General features: G+C 36.9%; 1 protein-coding gene across 3 annotated transcripts in view; it reads right to left on the reverse strand.

Annotated features, from left to right (window-relative positions):
- KAT7 (lysine acetyltransferase 7) overlaps window positions 1-15,659 on the reverse strand; it is a 29,724-nt gene that overhangs the window by 3,657 nt on the left and 10,408 nt on the right. The window contains exons 8-15 of one of the 3 annotated variants that reach the window (XR_014494268.1): window positions 15,344-15,454; window positions 12,070-12,261; window positions 10,329-10,418; window positions 9,144-9,284; window positions 4,735-4,828; window positions 3,617-3,704; window positions 2,615-2,761; window positions 1,755-1,861 (exon numbers count right to left, since the gene is read on the reverse strand). Coding sequence is in view for 2 of the 3 variants with exons in the window: in XM_083378212.1 (XP_083234338.1) it covers window positions 1,755-1,861; window positions 2,615-2,761; window positions 4,735-4,828; window positions 9,144-9,284; window positions 10,329-10,418; window positions 12,070-12,261; window positions 15,344-15,454 (882 nt within the window). In the remaining variant the exon portion in view is untranslated. The remainder of the gene's footprint in view (window positions 1-1,754; window positions 1,862-2,614; window positions 2,762-3,616; window positions 3,705-4,734; window positions 4,829-9,143; window positions 9,285-10,328; window positions 10,419-12,069; window positions 12,262-15,343; window positions 15,455-15,659) is intronic. The other 2 variants (XM_083378212.1, XM_083378213.1) reach the window with 2 other exon arrangements.

Consider the following 15,659-nt stretch of genomic DNA (forward strand, 5'->3'; position numbering starts at 1 on the left):
GATTAATTTTGAAAGAATCCTATTTTCCTGTATTTTTGCTACAGGTAGAAAAATGATACCACATTATTTCAGACATACTATTTTAGAGAGTGAAGCTATAACCTAGTTGCATAAAAAAGAAGAAAATACATTAAAGGAAAGCTTTAGAAAACAATGTGTTCACCTGTACTGATTTTGTCACAATTTGTATTTTCTGTTCCCAAGGTCACCACAGATTTGATGAAATGGCCATTTTGTTCGTAAGTCAGAATGCCTTAGACCAGAATGATAACAGCTTTGTTTTATCAGAACCTAAACATCTATCACCAGGACACTTGTATAAAAATTATATATAGTTTTTCAAGAATTTGTTCTGAGCAACAAAACTGAACAGATCTCACAGCTCTTCCAATTTAGCTTGGAATTTGGTCCCCAAATATGTAAACTCAAAAGTCAAGGGCAATTCTCAGCTTAAGAAAGAATACACATTGTCCTAAATGAAACATCCCAGTTTTAGTTGGTACCATCTATATTTCATTTTCTCCATTTGTAATGTCATGTCTCAAGTTTCCGACGTATGAGTTTTTCAAGTGACTCTGAGGCATTGTTTACCTTAAAAGTCCTTTATTAGCCAAATACACCATCAAATGCTTGCTCGAAGGAAGCTGGAATCTGAAATCTCCGCCCCCTTGCACAATATATTAAACACAATTCTCCACCTTTCTAATCTTGTCATATTCTCCAATTAATTTAAAGAATCAGTTTCCCTTCTGTTAGACAACCCCAAGTTATTATCTTATTTTATTTCAGAGGGCCTTGAGGTAGAGTCTTCCTCCTTCCTTCTCCCAGCCACAATCCTAGCTCTTAAAGCAATACACAAGTTTATCATATAAAGTAGCTGCTTCTTCATCTCTTGTCAAGCAAGAACATTCGATGTTAGCAGAGTTGACATCATGCCTATCCTATTCATTGTTTTATAATCTTGTTTCCTAACATGTATATGTCTTGTTTCTTTAGGGCAAACACAATAAATGGAACTAGTACCAATCCCAACCATAGGGAGTGAACAGTTTAAGGTATCAAAAGAGAAACAGGAAACAGGACACTATGTAAATGCCACCGGTCAAAGAATGCCGACTGGTGGCCCCCAGGGGGAGGGCGTTCTCTGTGGGTGCACCGGATTTATGGAACCATCTTCTGGTCGAGCTCCGGATGGCGCCCGATCTCCGCTCCTTCCGGCGCGATCTTAAAACCCATCTCTTTAAACAAGCTGGCCTGGCCTGATGGGACGGGGTGGGATTTTTATAAATGGATTTCAATTTTTAATCTGTATTAATTTATTATGGGCATTGTTTAATCACGTTTTAATAATTTTTAATTTTTGTATCTAGTTTTTATGTATTGCCCTGTTCACCGACCTGAGTCCTTCGGGAGAAGGGCGGTATATAAATTAAATTAATAAATAAATAATAATAATATTGTTTTCTTCAGCTATCCCAAAATTCTATAAGCCATTGTTTACTTTGCTTTATGTTTACATGGAATGGAAAGCTCTTTAGATCTCCAACAATATTCAGACAGCTATGGTTCCCAGGAATTCAGAGAGTCCTGCAAGAGACTTCTGTGCTCAGATAATGCATACAGACTCCTGATTTCTGATGCAGCATATCTAGGGCAAGGAGAGCAATTCCCCCCCCACCAAAAAAAATATTCAGAACAGTCAGTACCCACAAACATCCCAAATAAAGATGCAAAATTGCAAGGCAAACTCTTACTTGTCTTTTTAGGACCAGGTGTTTGCCTTTCCAGTATTTGAGCATCTGAAGGGCTTGCAGAGTGCTAACAATGTCAACAGGATTGACAGCTGTCTCTTGGCTAATCTCTGGAATAAAGAGATACAAGGGTCTATTATTACTGAAATAAATATACGGGATGATCTACTGATGCTGTTTCCTGCAGTCACATAAAGACTGGAAGCCAGAGGACAAGTTCCTGTAGCTTTGTAAAAGAACAGAATATACCATTTTCAGAATTTATAATCTCAAAGCATGCCCTTCAGAAGGGAGGGCAAAAGACTGAATGTGATTTTCTCCAGTCAAGGATTAGCTGCTTCACATAACTCTTTTGCTCATCCAGATGAGCCACAGAAGCAGAAGCAAACGAGTTGTGGTACTAGAAGACAAAACAGAGAGAGGAATTTTAAGCTGCTATTGTTTGGAGGTATTTCACATTTTCTCCCTCTATAGGAAGAAAAATAGATTGAAGTAACTGGGCTGGAACTGTTTCAACACATTAGCATGTATTAGCATGCATTTATTTATTCTCCATTTAGATTCCAGGTTATTTTGGAATTCATTGGACAGGCACAAAAAGTAAGGATTAGGAATGGGGGAGAAAGCATCTAGGCAGCAATGAAAGACAAATGAGAGATTATCAGATTTTTTTTAAATCTCTGGACACCTTGACTTATTCCTCAATAGGTTCTTAGGTTTTATTCATTTTAAAATACCTCCCTTTTTTGCAACGTAGTAAGAAAGACATTCGTGGCAAAAATAAATTAAGAAAAACTGCTCCGTGTGGCCACAGTAAAGTGAGAATTAGAACTTAAGGAAAGAGAGTGGAGAAAAGAACCCACCTTTGATGGAGATTTCTTTGCCTTGGAAATTATGCAGGTAACGGAGAAGAACCTCCTTCCAGTAACTACGGTAACTGATAAGTCCCAGGTCTGAGAGGGGCCTTTCTGGAGAGCCAACTTTCTCTTCCACTTTGGAGAGTAAATAGCCTGTTTAGGGAGCACACATAAACTTTTGCAATTTGGTCTTAAGAGGAATTTTTAGACTATTTCCACCACACTTCCACAGATGGATCTTGTAAGCCCATTATTGGCGAGCTCAAATACTTTGTGGCGGACAAACCTCTCCAAAATTCAAATGTCTTGAATTTAGAGCACGTATGAAATAAAATGCAAGTGTCACAAGGCAAATCTTAAATCTAGTTCAAAAGGTAACATTGGTCTGGGACAAGTTAGTAATCTTCCTGTCTGAAAGTACACCAGACAGTACTGAAATTGCTATCCAAAAAACTATCATGATGGGAGTAAATATGGAAGAAATCGCTATACAATGTATTAGGTTAGGAGTAAATATGGAAGACTGTATTAGAATATTAGATTTGCAGAAATCAGATGCAAGAAGGCAGCAAATTAGAACTCTAACGAAGAACCTGCAGTGGTATATCCCTACTAAAAAAGATAAGAATTCTTTCTAAATCTTTTGACACATCAGAATATTATACCTCAAACGGCTCTCAATCTCTGATATGATTTGGGATTGATGCAACCTTCCTTGACTAGATGTTTTAAACCATACTTCTCATAGGTTCTAAATGTACTAAGTACTAAACGTACCGCTACTAACATTTCTAAGCAGTTGCTTTAGACCTCCATTACAGGTGTCATTGTATAACTTTCTATTAGGTAAATTCTTTCTGGGTTATTTATTTATTGCTTTACAAAGTTTAGATTCTATTGTATTTCTAGAGAACTCTTCAGCTGAGAGCTGTCCTGATTTGTTGTTACAGCAAATAATAGTCACTAGCAATTATTTGGGAGGGTGCTGTCATATTTTCTGGTACTTACCAGGGATGTGCAAAACATTTGAGCGTAGAGTGTTCTGAGTTCAAAATGGCAGGAGAAAGTATTAAATACCTATTAATTCCCATTGGTGCTAATGGGAAAAAAAGTATGAACAATAAAAATCGGGGGAATCTAGTAGCACCTTTCAGACCAACAAGCTGTATTAATAGGAATAAGTAGGCAACCAACATAGCGATAGTTCGTAAAAGCTTATGCCTTTCAATGAATATTGGTTAATTAGAAAAAGTGCTACCACACTCCTCCTAATTTTTAGCTACCAAAGAGTAACACAACATCCTGCCGCAATGTCTAATGTGAGCAACTAGATACTTATATCTTCTATTTTGGCTCAGTAACTCAGGGCTGTTATTTATGTAATCAAAGATCAAGTTTCTCTGCTGAGATCTGATTCAATCTGACATTATTTCCATTTCATCTTACAGGTTTGTTTTTTTAAAAAAAAAGTTTCAAAAATGTCTAAAATCTCACTGGCTTCCTAGTAGCAAGTAGCATGGGCTGCCACCACTTATTCTTCTTGTGTCGAAAGTGGAAAAAACAAGGGAACAAGGAACTTGTGGCCAAAATCCTCAAGCCTTTTTGAGTTCGTGCAACCAACATGAGAGGTTTAAAACAGAGTATTTTAAAATGGGGAACTTTTATTCTGAGTTTGAAACAAAAAGGGAGAGTCCACTAGAGAAGCACCAGGTAGGTTAGGAAAGATGCACTAGAGGCGTCATGCTGTGTGGGGTGGGTGCACAAGTGGACGATGTGAGTGCAGAGAAGCTGGGGGAGGGTGTGCAGGCAGGGGAGACTTAACCCAGCAACTTGCAGCCTCCCCTGTTGACTTTCTGGAATGCCAACTGGGAAGATTGCAAACTTAAGCGTGAACGGGCTGAAAGGGTACAGATTATGATTACATGATCACGGGGATGCTGGGATGGCTGGAACTCCAAGGACCAGTCATAGCTACCATTCATTCAGCATTGTTATAACTTCAAATGGTTAGTTGTAGTATAACTTTAAATGGTTGTAGGTCAAGGACTACCTCTATGTTTATTATTCGTTATTACTGGCTAATATTATTATCTACTGTCAACACATATATAAGTAAACATACTTACTGAAATCAATAAGCATTTTGCCGTAACCCTGCCTCATGTACTGAGGCATTGTCAGGATGCAAGAAACGTTATAGTTGAGGAATGAGTTCTTCTCCTAAAATTGAACAAAGTAGCTAGTATTTCATAAGAATTATGTAATTATGTAAAAATATAGTTAATAACAGTCTGGCTCAAATCTGAGTAAAACAATAAACAAATAAATGAAGATATTCCCAGTGAAGCATAGGCCATTAAGCCTATGATTATGAGATACTCACATCTTGGTATGCCAAATAATGTTTTCTGGAACCTCAGCTTATAGTGAGACAAATCACACTTTTCTTTGTTTGGTTTAAATAACTCCTCTCCAAAATACCCTGTCCTTTAGTTTCAGAAGATTCTGAAGTTCTGAGTATCCAGTTTCTTAATCAATTATTATGTCCTTACTTTACCAGTGATCCCTTGGCCCCACCTGTTTAGCATCAGTACTTTCACTAACGGGCTGGGTGGCAATACCTTCTTCCTATTTTATCACTGGGCCAAGTCTCTAGGAACCACACCTGTAGCCTCTGATCTAAACAGCAGATATAGGGAGATACAACTCAGGAGAGCAATAGGTTGCCCCAACAATTTAAACTAATATGAGGCTTCCAAAAAACATAGAAACAGAACCAAAAGCACACATTCACAGGTGTGTGTGTGTGTGTGTGTGTGTGTGTGTGTGTGTGTTTAAAACTGAAAACTAATTTAAGGTAACCATCATATGCAAAGCAAAATTTAAAAGTTTTAGAATCTTAACAGTCAACTTGCATAATTTTTGTCTTATATAAAATCCAAATCCTGAACATTCTGAAAAATGACTTCCCATTTCCAAACAAGAAAATCCAAACTGGCCTGCTTAGATTGCATTCATCAATTCAAACAAATAATGATTGATAAAGATATTCAGCACATACTAGTGTGCCTTTCCATTTCACACAATTATTTTATTTGTTCCCCAGTACTTTTCAATCAACCATCCAGGGATGAAGACTTAGCTGGTATATTTGTTAGACTAGATTATCAAACTCCTTTAAAGGCAGCCTGCTACCTTGTTCCCCCAAAAGTAAGTCCTACCCCGAAAATAAGCCCTACCTTGATTTTGGGGGGGGGTTTGGACCTAATAAAAAGCCTTACCCCAAAACTAAGCCCTAAATTGGGGGCAAGGCACACGCCTAAAAATCAAGCTAAGGTGGGGGTGGGGGGTGGAGCTGCCCCACAAGTCCCGCACCCACTTACCAGGCCTCCCATGAATCTACAACTGCCTCTCCACTTCTTTTGCGGCATCCCTCGGCCTGCATTTTGTAGTCATAGGCCTTTCCAGAAGGCCTCTGCAGCTAAAAACCAAGTTATGGATTCAATCCGTATCTCGGTTCTCGGCTGCAGAGGCCTTCCAGAAACATCTCTGACTGCGAAATGCAGGTCTGAGCTCCATTCTGAGCTGCAGAATGAAGCTGCTCCTTCAGCTGCAGAAGTGGGCCGGCTGGGCGGGGCTGCTGGTGCCACCGCCATAAGGTGAGTGGAAAAGACACCCCCTGAAAATAAGACTGGTACCTCTTTTGGAGGCAAAATAATAATAATAATACCAGGTCTTATTTTCTGGGAAACACGGTAGGTATCTGTTATGTAAAAGATTAGAACAAAATATATGAAACTTATGTTCTCAAAGCACCTTTCAAAGGCAATTGGACTTTTTTCCTTGAATATGTTTCACTTCTCATCCAAGAAACTTCTTCCATTCTGAAGCTTCTTCAGTTCATGACTGAAGAAGCTTCTTGGAGAAGCAAAACATATACAAGGAAAAAAGTCCTGTTGTCTTTTGAAAAGCATCTTTGGGACAATCATGACCTGGATGATTGAGAATCTTCACAGACGTATGAAATTTATGATAAATCAGCTCTAGATAAACAAACTGAATAAATCAATTCTTTGTCAGACCAGTTTGTCCCAATCTGGTTCTCCTGATGCTTATATGATTGTTACTGATAATTCAATTAATCTAATGGATTCATAGGTTGGTGAAGTTGCAGATTGTTTAAGAAAGCTCAGAAAGTAGCCAGACACTATTAGTTTAGGAAGTAGCCTTACTAGGGTTTCTTCTTGTAAACAATCACAAACAAGAGTATATTTGATTAGTTAAGAATTAATGTAAGCCAAAACTGACATTTGTAGAAAAGAAGAATTTGTAGGTGTGATTGTATATGGAATTGAGAGCAACATGTGCATTAAAGAAATAATTGAACTCTGTGATTAAAGCTGGATTTTTTGGGGGGATACCATGTTTGCCTAAACTAGAATGTGAAAACCTAGCATTTTCCCCCCTAATTGTTATTAATAGGCTTTTAATTTGTTTCCAAATCTGGAATTTCTGAAGTATTGCCTAATAGCTGTACATCTTCATTGATACGTTAAAATGTTCAGACAGAGAACAAACTAGTCATTTTAGAAAAAGGTAAAAATCAAGCAATTAACATGTAAAGGCATAGAGAAGTTTGATTAGTTTTCATGAATCAAAGGATCAAAAGAAGAAAAAACTATTGATAATATTGAGTGGATAACTTTACATAGTAAAAATATGTGTGTTAAGATTTGGATTTTGCTCCACATTTTCTATTTGAGACAGTGGAAGATTTTGTTTTGTTTTACATTATTGTTACTTTCTGTTTTCATGATTAGTAGTAGTAGGCAGGCAAAACAATAGATACAAATAAAGAGAAACTACATCCTTTATAATTTAGCAGTTTTTCATACCATTTGCAATAAACATTAAAAACATTTTCAAGAAAAATTAATCAATATATTTATTGTTGTCAAAAATAAATTATGTTTCCATTTTAAATAAATACACATTCATAAGTAAAGCAAGTTACACTAATAGATAGCCCTGGATTTACCACCTTTTAACTAGTTACATTCAAAGCTACATAGGCTTCAAAAAAGTGATTTATGACCCTTTCTCAAAGTTACAACTTTCACACTATCCCCCACAGTCATGTGACTGGAATTTGAGTATTTAGCAACTGGCTAACATTTACAACTACATTCCAATTCCAAAGAAAGGCAGAGCCAAAGAATGTTCAAACTATCGCACCATTGCACTCATTTCACATGCTAATAAAGTTATGCTTAAAATCCTACAAACTAGACTCCAGCAGTATGTGGATCAAGAACTACCAGAAGTACATGCAGGATTTCGAAGAGGCAGAGGAGCTAGAGATCAAATTGCCAACATACGCTGGATCATGGAGAAAGTTAGAGAGCTCCAGAAAAACATCTACTTCTGCTTCATTGACTATGCTAAAGCATTTGATTGTGTGGTTCACAACAAACTGTGGCAAGTTCTTAAAGAGATGGGAGTAACAGACTATCTTATTTGTCTCTTGAGAAACCTATATGCGGATCAAGAAGCAACAGTGAGAACTGATCAAGGAACCACTGATTGGTTCAAAATTGGGAAAGGAGTCCGGCAAGGCTGTATACTGTCGCCCTGTCTATTTAACTTCTATGCAGAGCACATCATGAGAAAGGCAGGGCTAGATGAATCAAAAGTTGGAATTAAGATTGCCGGGAGAAATATCAACAACCTAAGATATGCAGATGATACCACTCTAATGGCAGAAAGTGAAGAGGAACTAAAGAGCCTCTTGTTGCAAGTGAAGAAGGAGAGTGCAAAAGTTGGGTTGAAACTTAACTTAACATTAAGAAAACCAAGATCATGGCATCCGGCCCTCTCACCTAATAAGAAAGGACTCACTGGAGAAGAGCCTAACGCTGGGAAAGATTGAGGGCAATAGAAGCAGGGGACGACAGAGAATGAGGTGGCTGGATGGAGTCACTGATGCAATAGGCGTGAGCTTAAAAGGACTCCAGAAGATGGTAGAGGACAGGAAGGCCTGGAAGAACGTTGTCCAGGGGGTTGCGATGGGTCAGACACAACTTCGCAACTAACAACAACATTTACAACAGTCACATGATTGTGATATGCAACTTTCCCAGCCAGCTTCCAACAAGCAAAGTCAATTGGGTAAAACTGGACTTACTTAACGACCCTATGAAATGGTCATAAAATCAGGTCTGGTGATATGATAATTCACTAAGCACATGCCAAGCAATCGAAATTCTGGCCCCAATTGTGATCATAAGTCAAGGACTACCTGCAGTAAATTTTATGATATAATAAAAGTGACTCTACATTTGAAACATTATATATCTCCCTCCCCCTCAATTGTGTCAATAGCCTGGAAATTTCAATCCTAGAGTAAGCAATTTTTTCTTTTACCTCTAAGCGTCCATGTTTCCAAATGTTGAGCTAGGGCAATGTAAGCATCATCACACTGTTTTGATGCACAAAGCCCTACTAGTGGAATAGATCCTATGTAATTATTACTGACCTTGGAAAAATAGCCTATTAGGTGGCATCCTGTGTTATCAGCTTCTGTCATGACATAGAAAAGAAACGGTTCAACATCATAATACAAAGTCTTATGGTCCAAGAAGAGTTTTGCCAGGAGGCACAAATTTTGGCAATATATCTGGAAAAAAATCAGAAAGAGAATCAAGATATTAGTACCATGAAAGATTAACAGGAGCTGATCTACCCTCCCAATACTTATCACACGATACGAGTCCATACAAGCTGAACAAAAAAAAAATCTATGCATAACCAATAGGTAGAGCTTTCTTAGTATTCTAAAGAAGACTGTTGCAGACCAAACAATAGTGAGCCAAAATCCCAACTCCCTGCCCCCTGCATTTATTTAATACTTGGTGAGTAGCAGTTTCAAATATCTATTGTCCTAGGATTGTGCTGTAATGGTAGAAAGCAGCTGCATAGCTCTGAAAGATGTAGGTGATTTAAGGATTTGCACAGATGTTATGTGAGTGTCCCCAAAGGCCCAGAAGTTCCTTTTTAGCTTTGAAACAATAAACAAAAACATGAACCTATATCTGCAATGAATTGGTACAACCCAGGACTGCCACTACCTTACCTACCTATCTAATTCTGCTCCAAACCTTTATAAGCAGCTGTATGGAATGACTATGGAGATTCTCAGTCATCCAGGTCATGGATATCCCAAAAGTGCTTTTTCAAGAGGCAACTGGACTTTTTTGTTTTTCACTTTTCATCCAAGAAGCTTCTTCAGCTCTGACTGGATGGTGGGGAATGGAAGGATTTATGTTCTTTGCAGACAGCTGGTCAAAGAGGCCATCTATGTTAAAACTGAACAGTCCTCTCTCAAGGGCTGGGGGAGGGGAATACGACATAATCTATCTCCAGTCTACAACATAATCCTATCAACAATTCCAAGGAGGTTCCACACCTGTTTGCACTACCCAGGTGACTCTGAGGACAAATAGGTAAACCTCCAAGTAGCCTCAATGAGTCTCTGCCTGAAAGAAACATAAATCCTTGCCTCTTGAAAAAGCACCTTTGGGACCAGCATGGAGTGAGATGTTTCAGGATTAGCAACAGCGATGAAAAATCTCTAGCAAAGCCACTTGTATGGCCTACAGATGGTTCACAAAATGTCCAAGTTCTCTTTCTTCCTGAAATCCACTCCACTTTACACAGTTACCTTGTTCTTTTTCCCATCTACTTCAAATACTGAGACTGAACCTTTACGGTAAATTTCATCCCCTGGAGGATGCTTCCAGACACATTTTGCCTATGGAGAGTGATAAACAAGCATTACTGTCATAATTGGTTTTCAAATATACTACTGAAGAGGAAAAATAATTACTTTGGATTCAGAAGCAACGAGGTCTATTCTATTCAGAAGATAGAGTGAACCTGGTATTGGCTATAGGCTACTAACCAGTGAGCTATGATTAAGAATAGGTGAACTGTTTTAAAGTATTTCATCATATGAAACTAATTAAAAGAAAGCATGGGTAGCTATAACTATGTAAGTAATATTACATGACACGTAATAATAAGACAAAATACAAAAGGTATATCTACATTAAATATCTCTAATACCAATAGCAAAGTGTAAATTCAAATCTTCCAGGTTCTGTTCATTCAATAGAAGGCTTCTAATTTATATTACATGGGCCTTTTGAAAAGTGTTTTCTCCCTTCCTTTTAATGAGACAAAACAGGTCTGCTAAAGTTTTTCTATCACAATAAAACTCATTTTAATAGGAGCAGATCATTTTAACAATGTTCATATATACATTTACAGACAGAGAATACTGTCTGTGCTCAACAAGAATTAAATTATATGAATTGCTATGCTTTTAGGTCCTGGCTCAGAATGAGAAGAATTTGAAAAAAGAAATTACAGAGACCTCTAATAATTGGATTCTAATAACCGATTTTGAAAGACCAAGTTAGAGACAGATTGTCAACACCAATTTTATTGCACATAATATGTTTGTGACGGCTCTAAGTTCAGTTGAATTTAAGATAATGGTAAACAGATAGTGCTTCCAAGCTTGTAAAACTCAACATGTGATTTGGCCTCCCTCCCCTCTGTCATAACCATTACAATTTCAGTCCCAGCTATGACTGACAGCCAGCGCAACCACTGTATCTATATTGGAAGTCGAATGTGAAGCTGCTTGGAAGGACAAAGGTGTTCTTCTCTAAAGCAATTAAGGTAGTCACAATTAAGCACTAGAAGAAAGTGGTAGAATGCACAAATTGGATTCTCTGCTGCTGGAAATGGTTATTTAAGATGGGGTCATGGCAGCATTCTTCAGAACTGATTTATCTGCAGCATTTCCCATCTTCTCCCAGAAAATTCACAGGGAAATACAAACTGCCTTTTTTACAAGATTAAATTTCCAAAGCAGTAGAAGGCAATAGCATATTCCTTACCACATGCAAAATTATATTTAGACATAGAAAACACAGATTCAGAAGAAATCCATAATAAAACATGATTAAAATAATCCCTTTCTGAAATTAGAGTATATCATCATAGCAAAAACGTAGCTGTAAATATAAGAGGAGCGAGGGTTGAAGCTATCAGATTTAGGATGCAAAAATCAGGATCACCAGGAGATGACATCAGAGATCAGAGCTGCTATTGTTGTTTGTTTCAAGTATAAAAATAATATAATGTATATTAATATACATATTTGTGTTACACATTAATACAAATAATGCAGTGCAAAATATATTAATAATTTTAAAACCTGTGTTGCTTTTAACATTGTTTTAATCTTGGCTGTTCGCGTGCTTTTCTGTTTTACCTGTTTTTAGATTTTTTTTACTTTGTACATTGTCCAGTCTGTATTGGATTTGGCTGCCTATAACAAATTTGAATAAAGAAATAATTTTCCATTGTACACCTCTAAGTCAAAAACTTACCATGTGCCTGCGAAGTATTGTCTGACTCTTCATATACTTGAGGCAGAATTCACACATATAGAGTCGCCCAAGCCGGGCATACTCCTCTGGGTAGGGAGAATGGTACCAGGTATCCAGTTCATAGCGGCCAAAAGCAATTGTTTTGATCATGTTACTACCTTCAGTGATTTGGCCCTGAAGTCGCAGCTTTTCCTATTCACAGAAACAATGACTCATTTATTGAAGAGGAAAATGGATAAAATTATTTAAGCCACTGTAAAATCTTATAATTATTGCTAGAAAAGATTTTTTTTCCAATTCACATTGAATCCAACCTCAGAAAAGCAAAAGTAAGATATTTTCTACGTCACAGCTTATTTTACACTGTCAATAGATATACAAACTCAACAGGATTCTCCATCTGGTAAAGTATGTCTTTAATCAATGCAGAACTTGCTCCAGTAAAGTTTCATCTAATTGAAAGAGGATTGAGGTAATAACTAATAAACTAATAATTAACATACATTCCTATCAAACGAAAACAAAATTGTTCTTCAAGTCCCATCAAATTCACTGATAATTATTTCTAAGAAAATAGGAACAAGACTATAGCCAAAATCAGACTCCCTCCAAAACCAATATTTGCAAAATTTGTATTAAAATGTCTGCTGACAGAATTATAACCTTTGTTTTCCTTCCCCATCCCATGGAGAGCTTTGCCCCTGAATCAACTGGTATGCTGCATAAACTATTTACTGAATTAATCATAACTTGCTGGTTTCACAAAGCATACTAAGTCTTAAATCTTCATTTACAACTCCCAATACCTAGATTCAAATATTTGCAAACCCAAAACAAGAAATACATTTTGGCTCAAAGTTACATGCAAACCAGGTTATTTTTTAAGCTAAAAACCGCTTTAAGTTAAACGCGGTGTGCAAGATTAGCACAGTGTATGTTAACCAAAGAAAATAACCATTACACAAACAGCCATAGTAATTAAAAAACAGAGCAGCAAAGTTTTTAAATGATTTCTCTATTTGAAAAAAACACCTTAATAGCTTCAAGTAATTGTTTATTTTGAAAGGGGAAAACCACAATCCCAATTCAGTTTTACTTTGATGTTCTATACCATACATGCATATTTGTGCAACCCCTCTGTGGATATAATGAAATGATGCCTAGTTTTTGGCACTATTAAAACACAATGAAAGCATAGTTTTTATTCCTAGGCTTCACTGATCCTATGCAGTTAAATTTAAGAAGTAGATTCTATGTGACCGGCTTTGCCCTATTTGGGACTCATTAGATGCAGGTAGCCTAATGTTATTCTAAGGAGTTCAAACTCTCTCAGGGACCTTTGCACTTCAGATGACTATATACAATCCATTAGTTTTAGGAGATATCCAGGTCCTGACACTCAGTAGTTGCAGGTTCATCATATACAGGTACTATAAAACTGACAAACAAAAACAGGAGATACTGCACAAGTTTTTGTGTCAAACCTGTCACAATTCCTCTTTCCTTATGAAGAAAATATGTTCCCAATGTACTTCCAGATAATATTGAAAAAATAGGAAGACAGTGCCTCTGGTTGGCAAAATGGCATACATCTATTCTTTCTCCTTTTCTCCAAAAAGTAGGAAAGAAAAGAATTAGTTAATTATGGTTTATGTAGAATAATAATAGTTAACCTGAACAACTGTGCAGCTCTGTTTGCAATTAGCCATTGGAGATAGGAAATCTAGAAGGTCAAAAACCTTGCTCAAGGCCTAAAGAAAGAAGACGGGTTATGAGGAGGATTCTATTTTTCTGATCAACAGAGATATGAAACTACTCTGCACATCTCTCAACACAAAGCCTTTGTTTCCAAGTGGATTGGGGGTTAATCCTTCCATCAAATACAAAATTTAGTATTCTGAATTTGGAGACAATTCTCTTCAGAATACTGTACACCAGAGATGCTTTTGCTGGAACCAGGGTAATTTTTTTTAAAAAAAATAAGATGCTTCTTTGGTATCTAAAGATTACATACGGGTAAGCAGCAAATGAAAAAAGGGGGGGGGGGAATCCACAAAACCTTTTTAAACAATCTTCAAGGTAAAAAAAGCCACATCTGAAAATAAACCCAAACTGATGGGTTTATTTCAGCTCAGAGTTGTCTTTCCCAGCTGGTTTCTTAATCTACGTAAGAAAGATGAATCAATTTATATTTCAGAAATCTAGAGGGGTTTTTTTAAAAAAAAAAATCAGTAGCAAATACAATTTGTGATCATCAAGGAGAGCAATTTTGAACTGAATAAGGCTAAGCACTTTTTTAAAAACAATCAGTGAATTTGATCCATAAATTGGATATGGAGCAATTCATAAAATGCTCTCACTGAAGAATAAAACAATACAAAGATGAATGGCTGGAAGAGTTGTTCTGTTTCGCTAAGGTAACTGTCCCAACATTTTATTATCTCCCTTACTGCTTTGTAATCCTTTGTTTGCTTTGTTTACTGACTACGCTTTTAACTTATTATACCTATTATATCTATAGTATATATGCATATATACAGTATAGTACAGGGATAGGCAACCTCGGCTCTTTTATGACTCATGGACTTCAATTCCCAGAATTCCTGAGCCAGCATAGCTGGCTCAGGAATTCTGGGAGTTGAAGTCCATGAGTCATAAAAGAGCCGAGGTTGCCTACCCCTGGTATAGTATATGCTTTTAGTTAATATGTCTATATATTAATCTAAAATTGTCAAACATCAGAAAACCAAGTCTGGCCAAAATGTTATTTAAATAGGCCGATCATTTATTTTAGCCATCGAGTCAGAAAAGTTCATCGGTATATGAAGTGATTCATTGATTCATTCTTTCTTAATGGTTTTCTATTGCATTTTTTAATTTGAAATTAGCTATAACCATATAAATTATATTTTTTCAAAAATAGCCAAAGAGATTAATGAAATACCCCGAGAGTAACATTAAGTTATTTAATTGAATTGAATGCATTAACATTTGAACACATTCTCAATTACTTAGGACATGTCTATTTTTGGTGTGAATCCCCAATATATATTAGGCCAAGACCAATCTTTAACCTTCAAAAACACTATGAGCACTGCTATGAAGTGTGCAACTTTTAGCTTTGCTTCCTTCCATCAGCTTGGTTTGGTTCTATCCATTTACAGCAAATTTGCATACACTGCAGTGAACTGGCTTATTTGCATACACTGCCAGTATAACTGGCTTATTACTTCACAGCTGGGACATGAAATTAAATGAGCTCTACCCTACTTACTAGATCTTCAGAAGCTCTTGCTTGCGCTCGTCGGAATAGTTCTAGGTCATACTCACTGGTCAGATTCTCTAAAAGGGGCTCTCTAGTGTTGCCATAGGTTTGTCTGTGCTCCTAAAGCAACAACAGAAGAAATATCTCATAATCACAAAGAAAAAAAATGTCCCCTGAAGTTTGGGGAAGCAACTCCTGGTAGCCACCTCCTATTTGTTTAGGGGGTGGGCATGGATGGATAAACAGTCAAAGGAAAAGTCTAAAAATTCCTTTCAGTGGTATCACTGTCTTCCCTGTTAATTTTAGAGAACTGAAAGGCTTTTAT

Source organism: Vipera ursinii (genome assembly GCF_947247035.1).
Source record: "Vipera ursinii genome assembly, chromosome: Z".
NCBI classification, from domain to species: Eukaryota; Metazoa; Chordata; class Lepidosauria; order Squamata; family Viperidae; genus Vipera; species Vipera ursinii.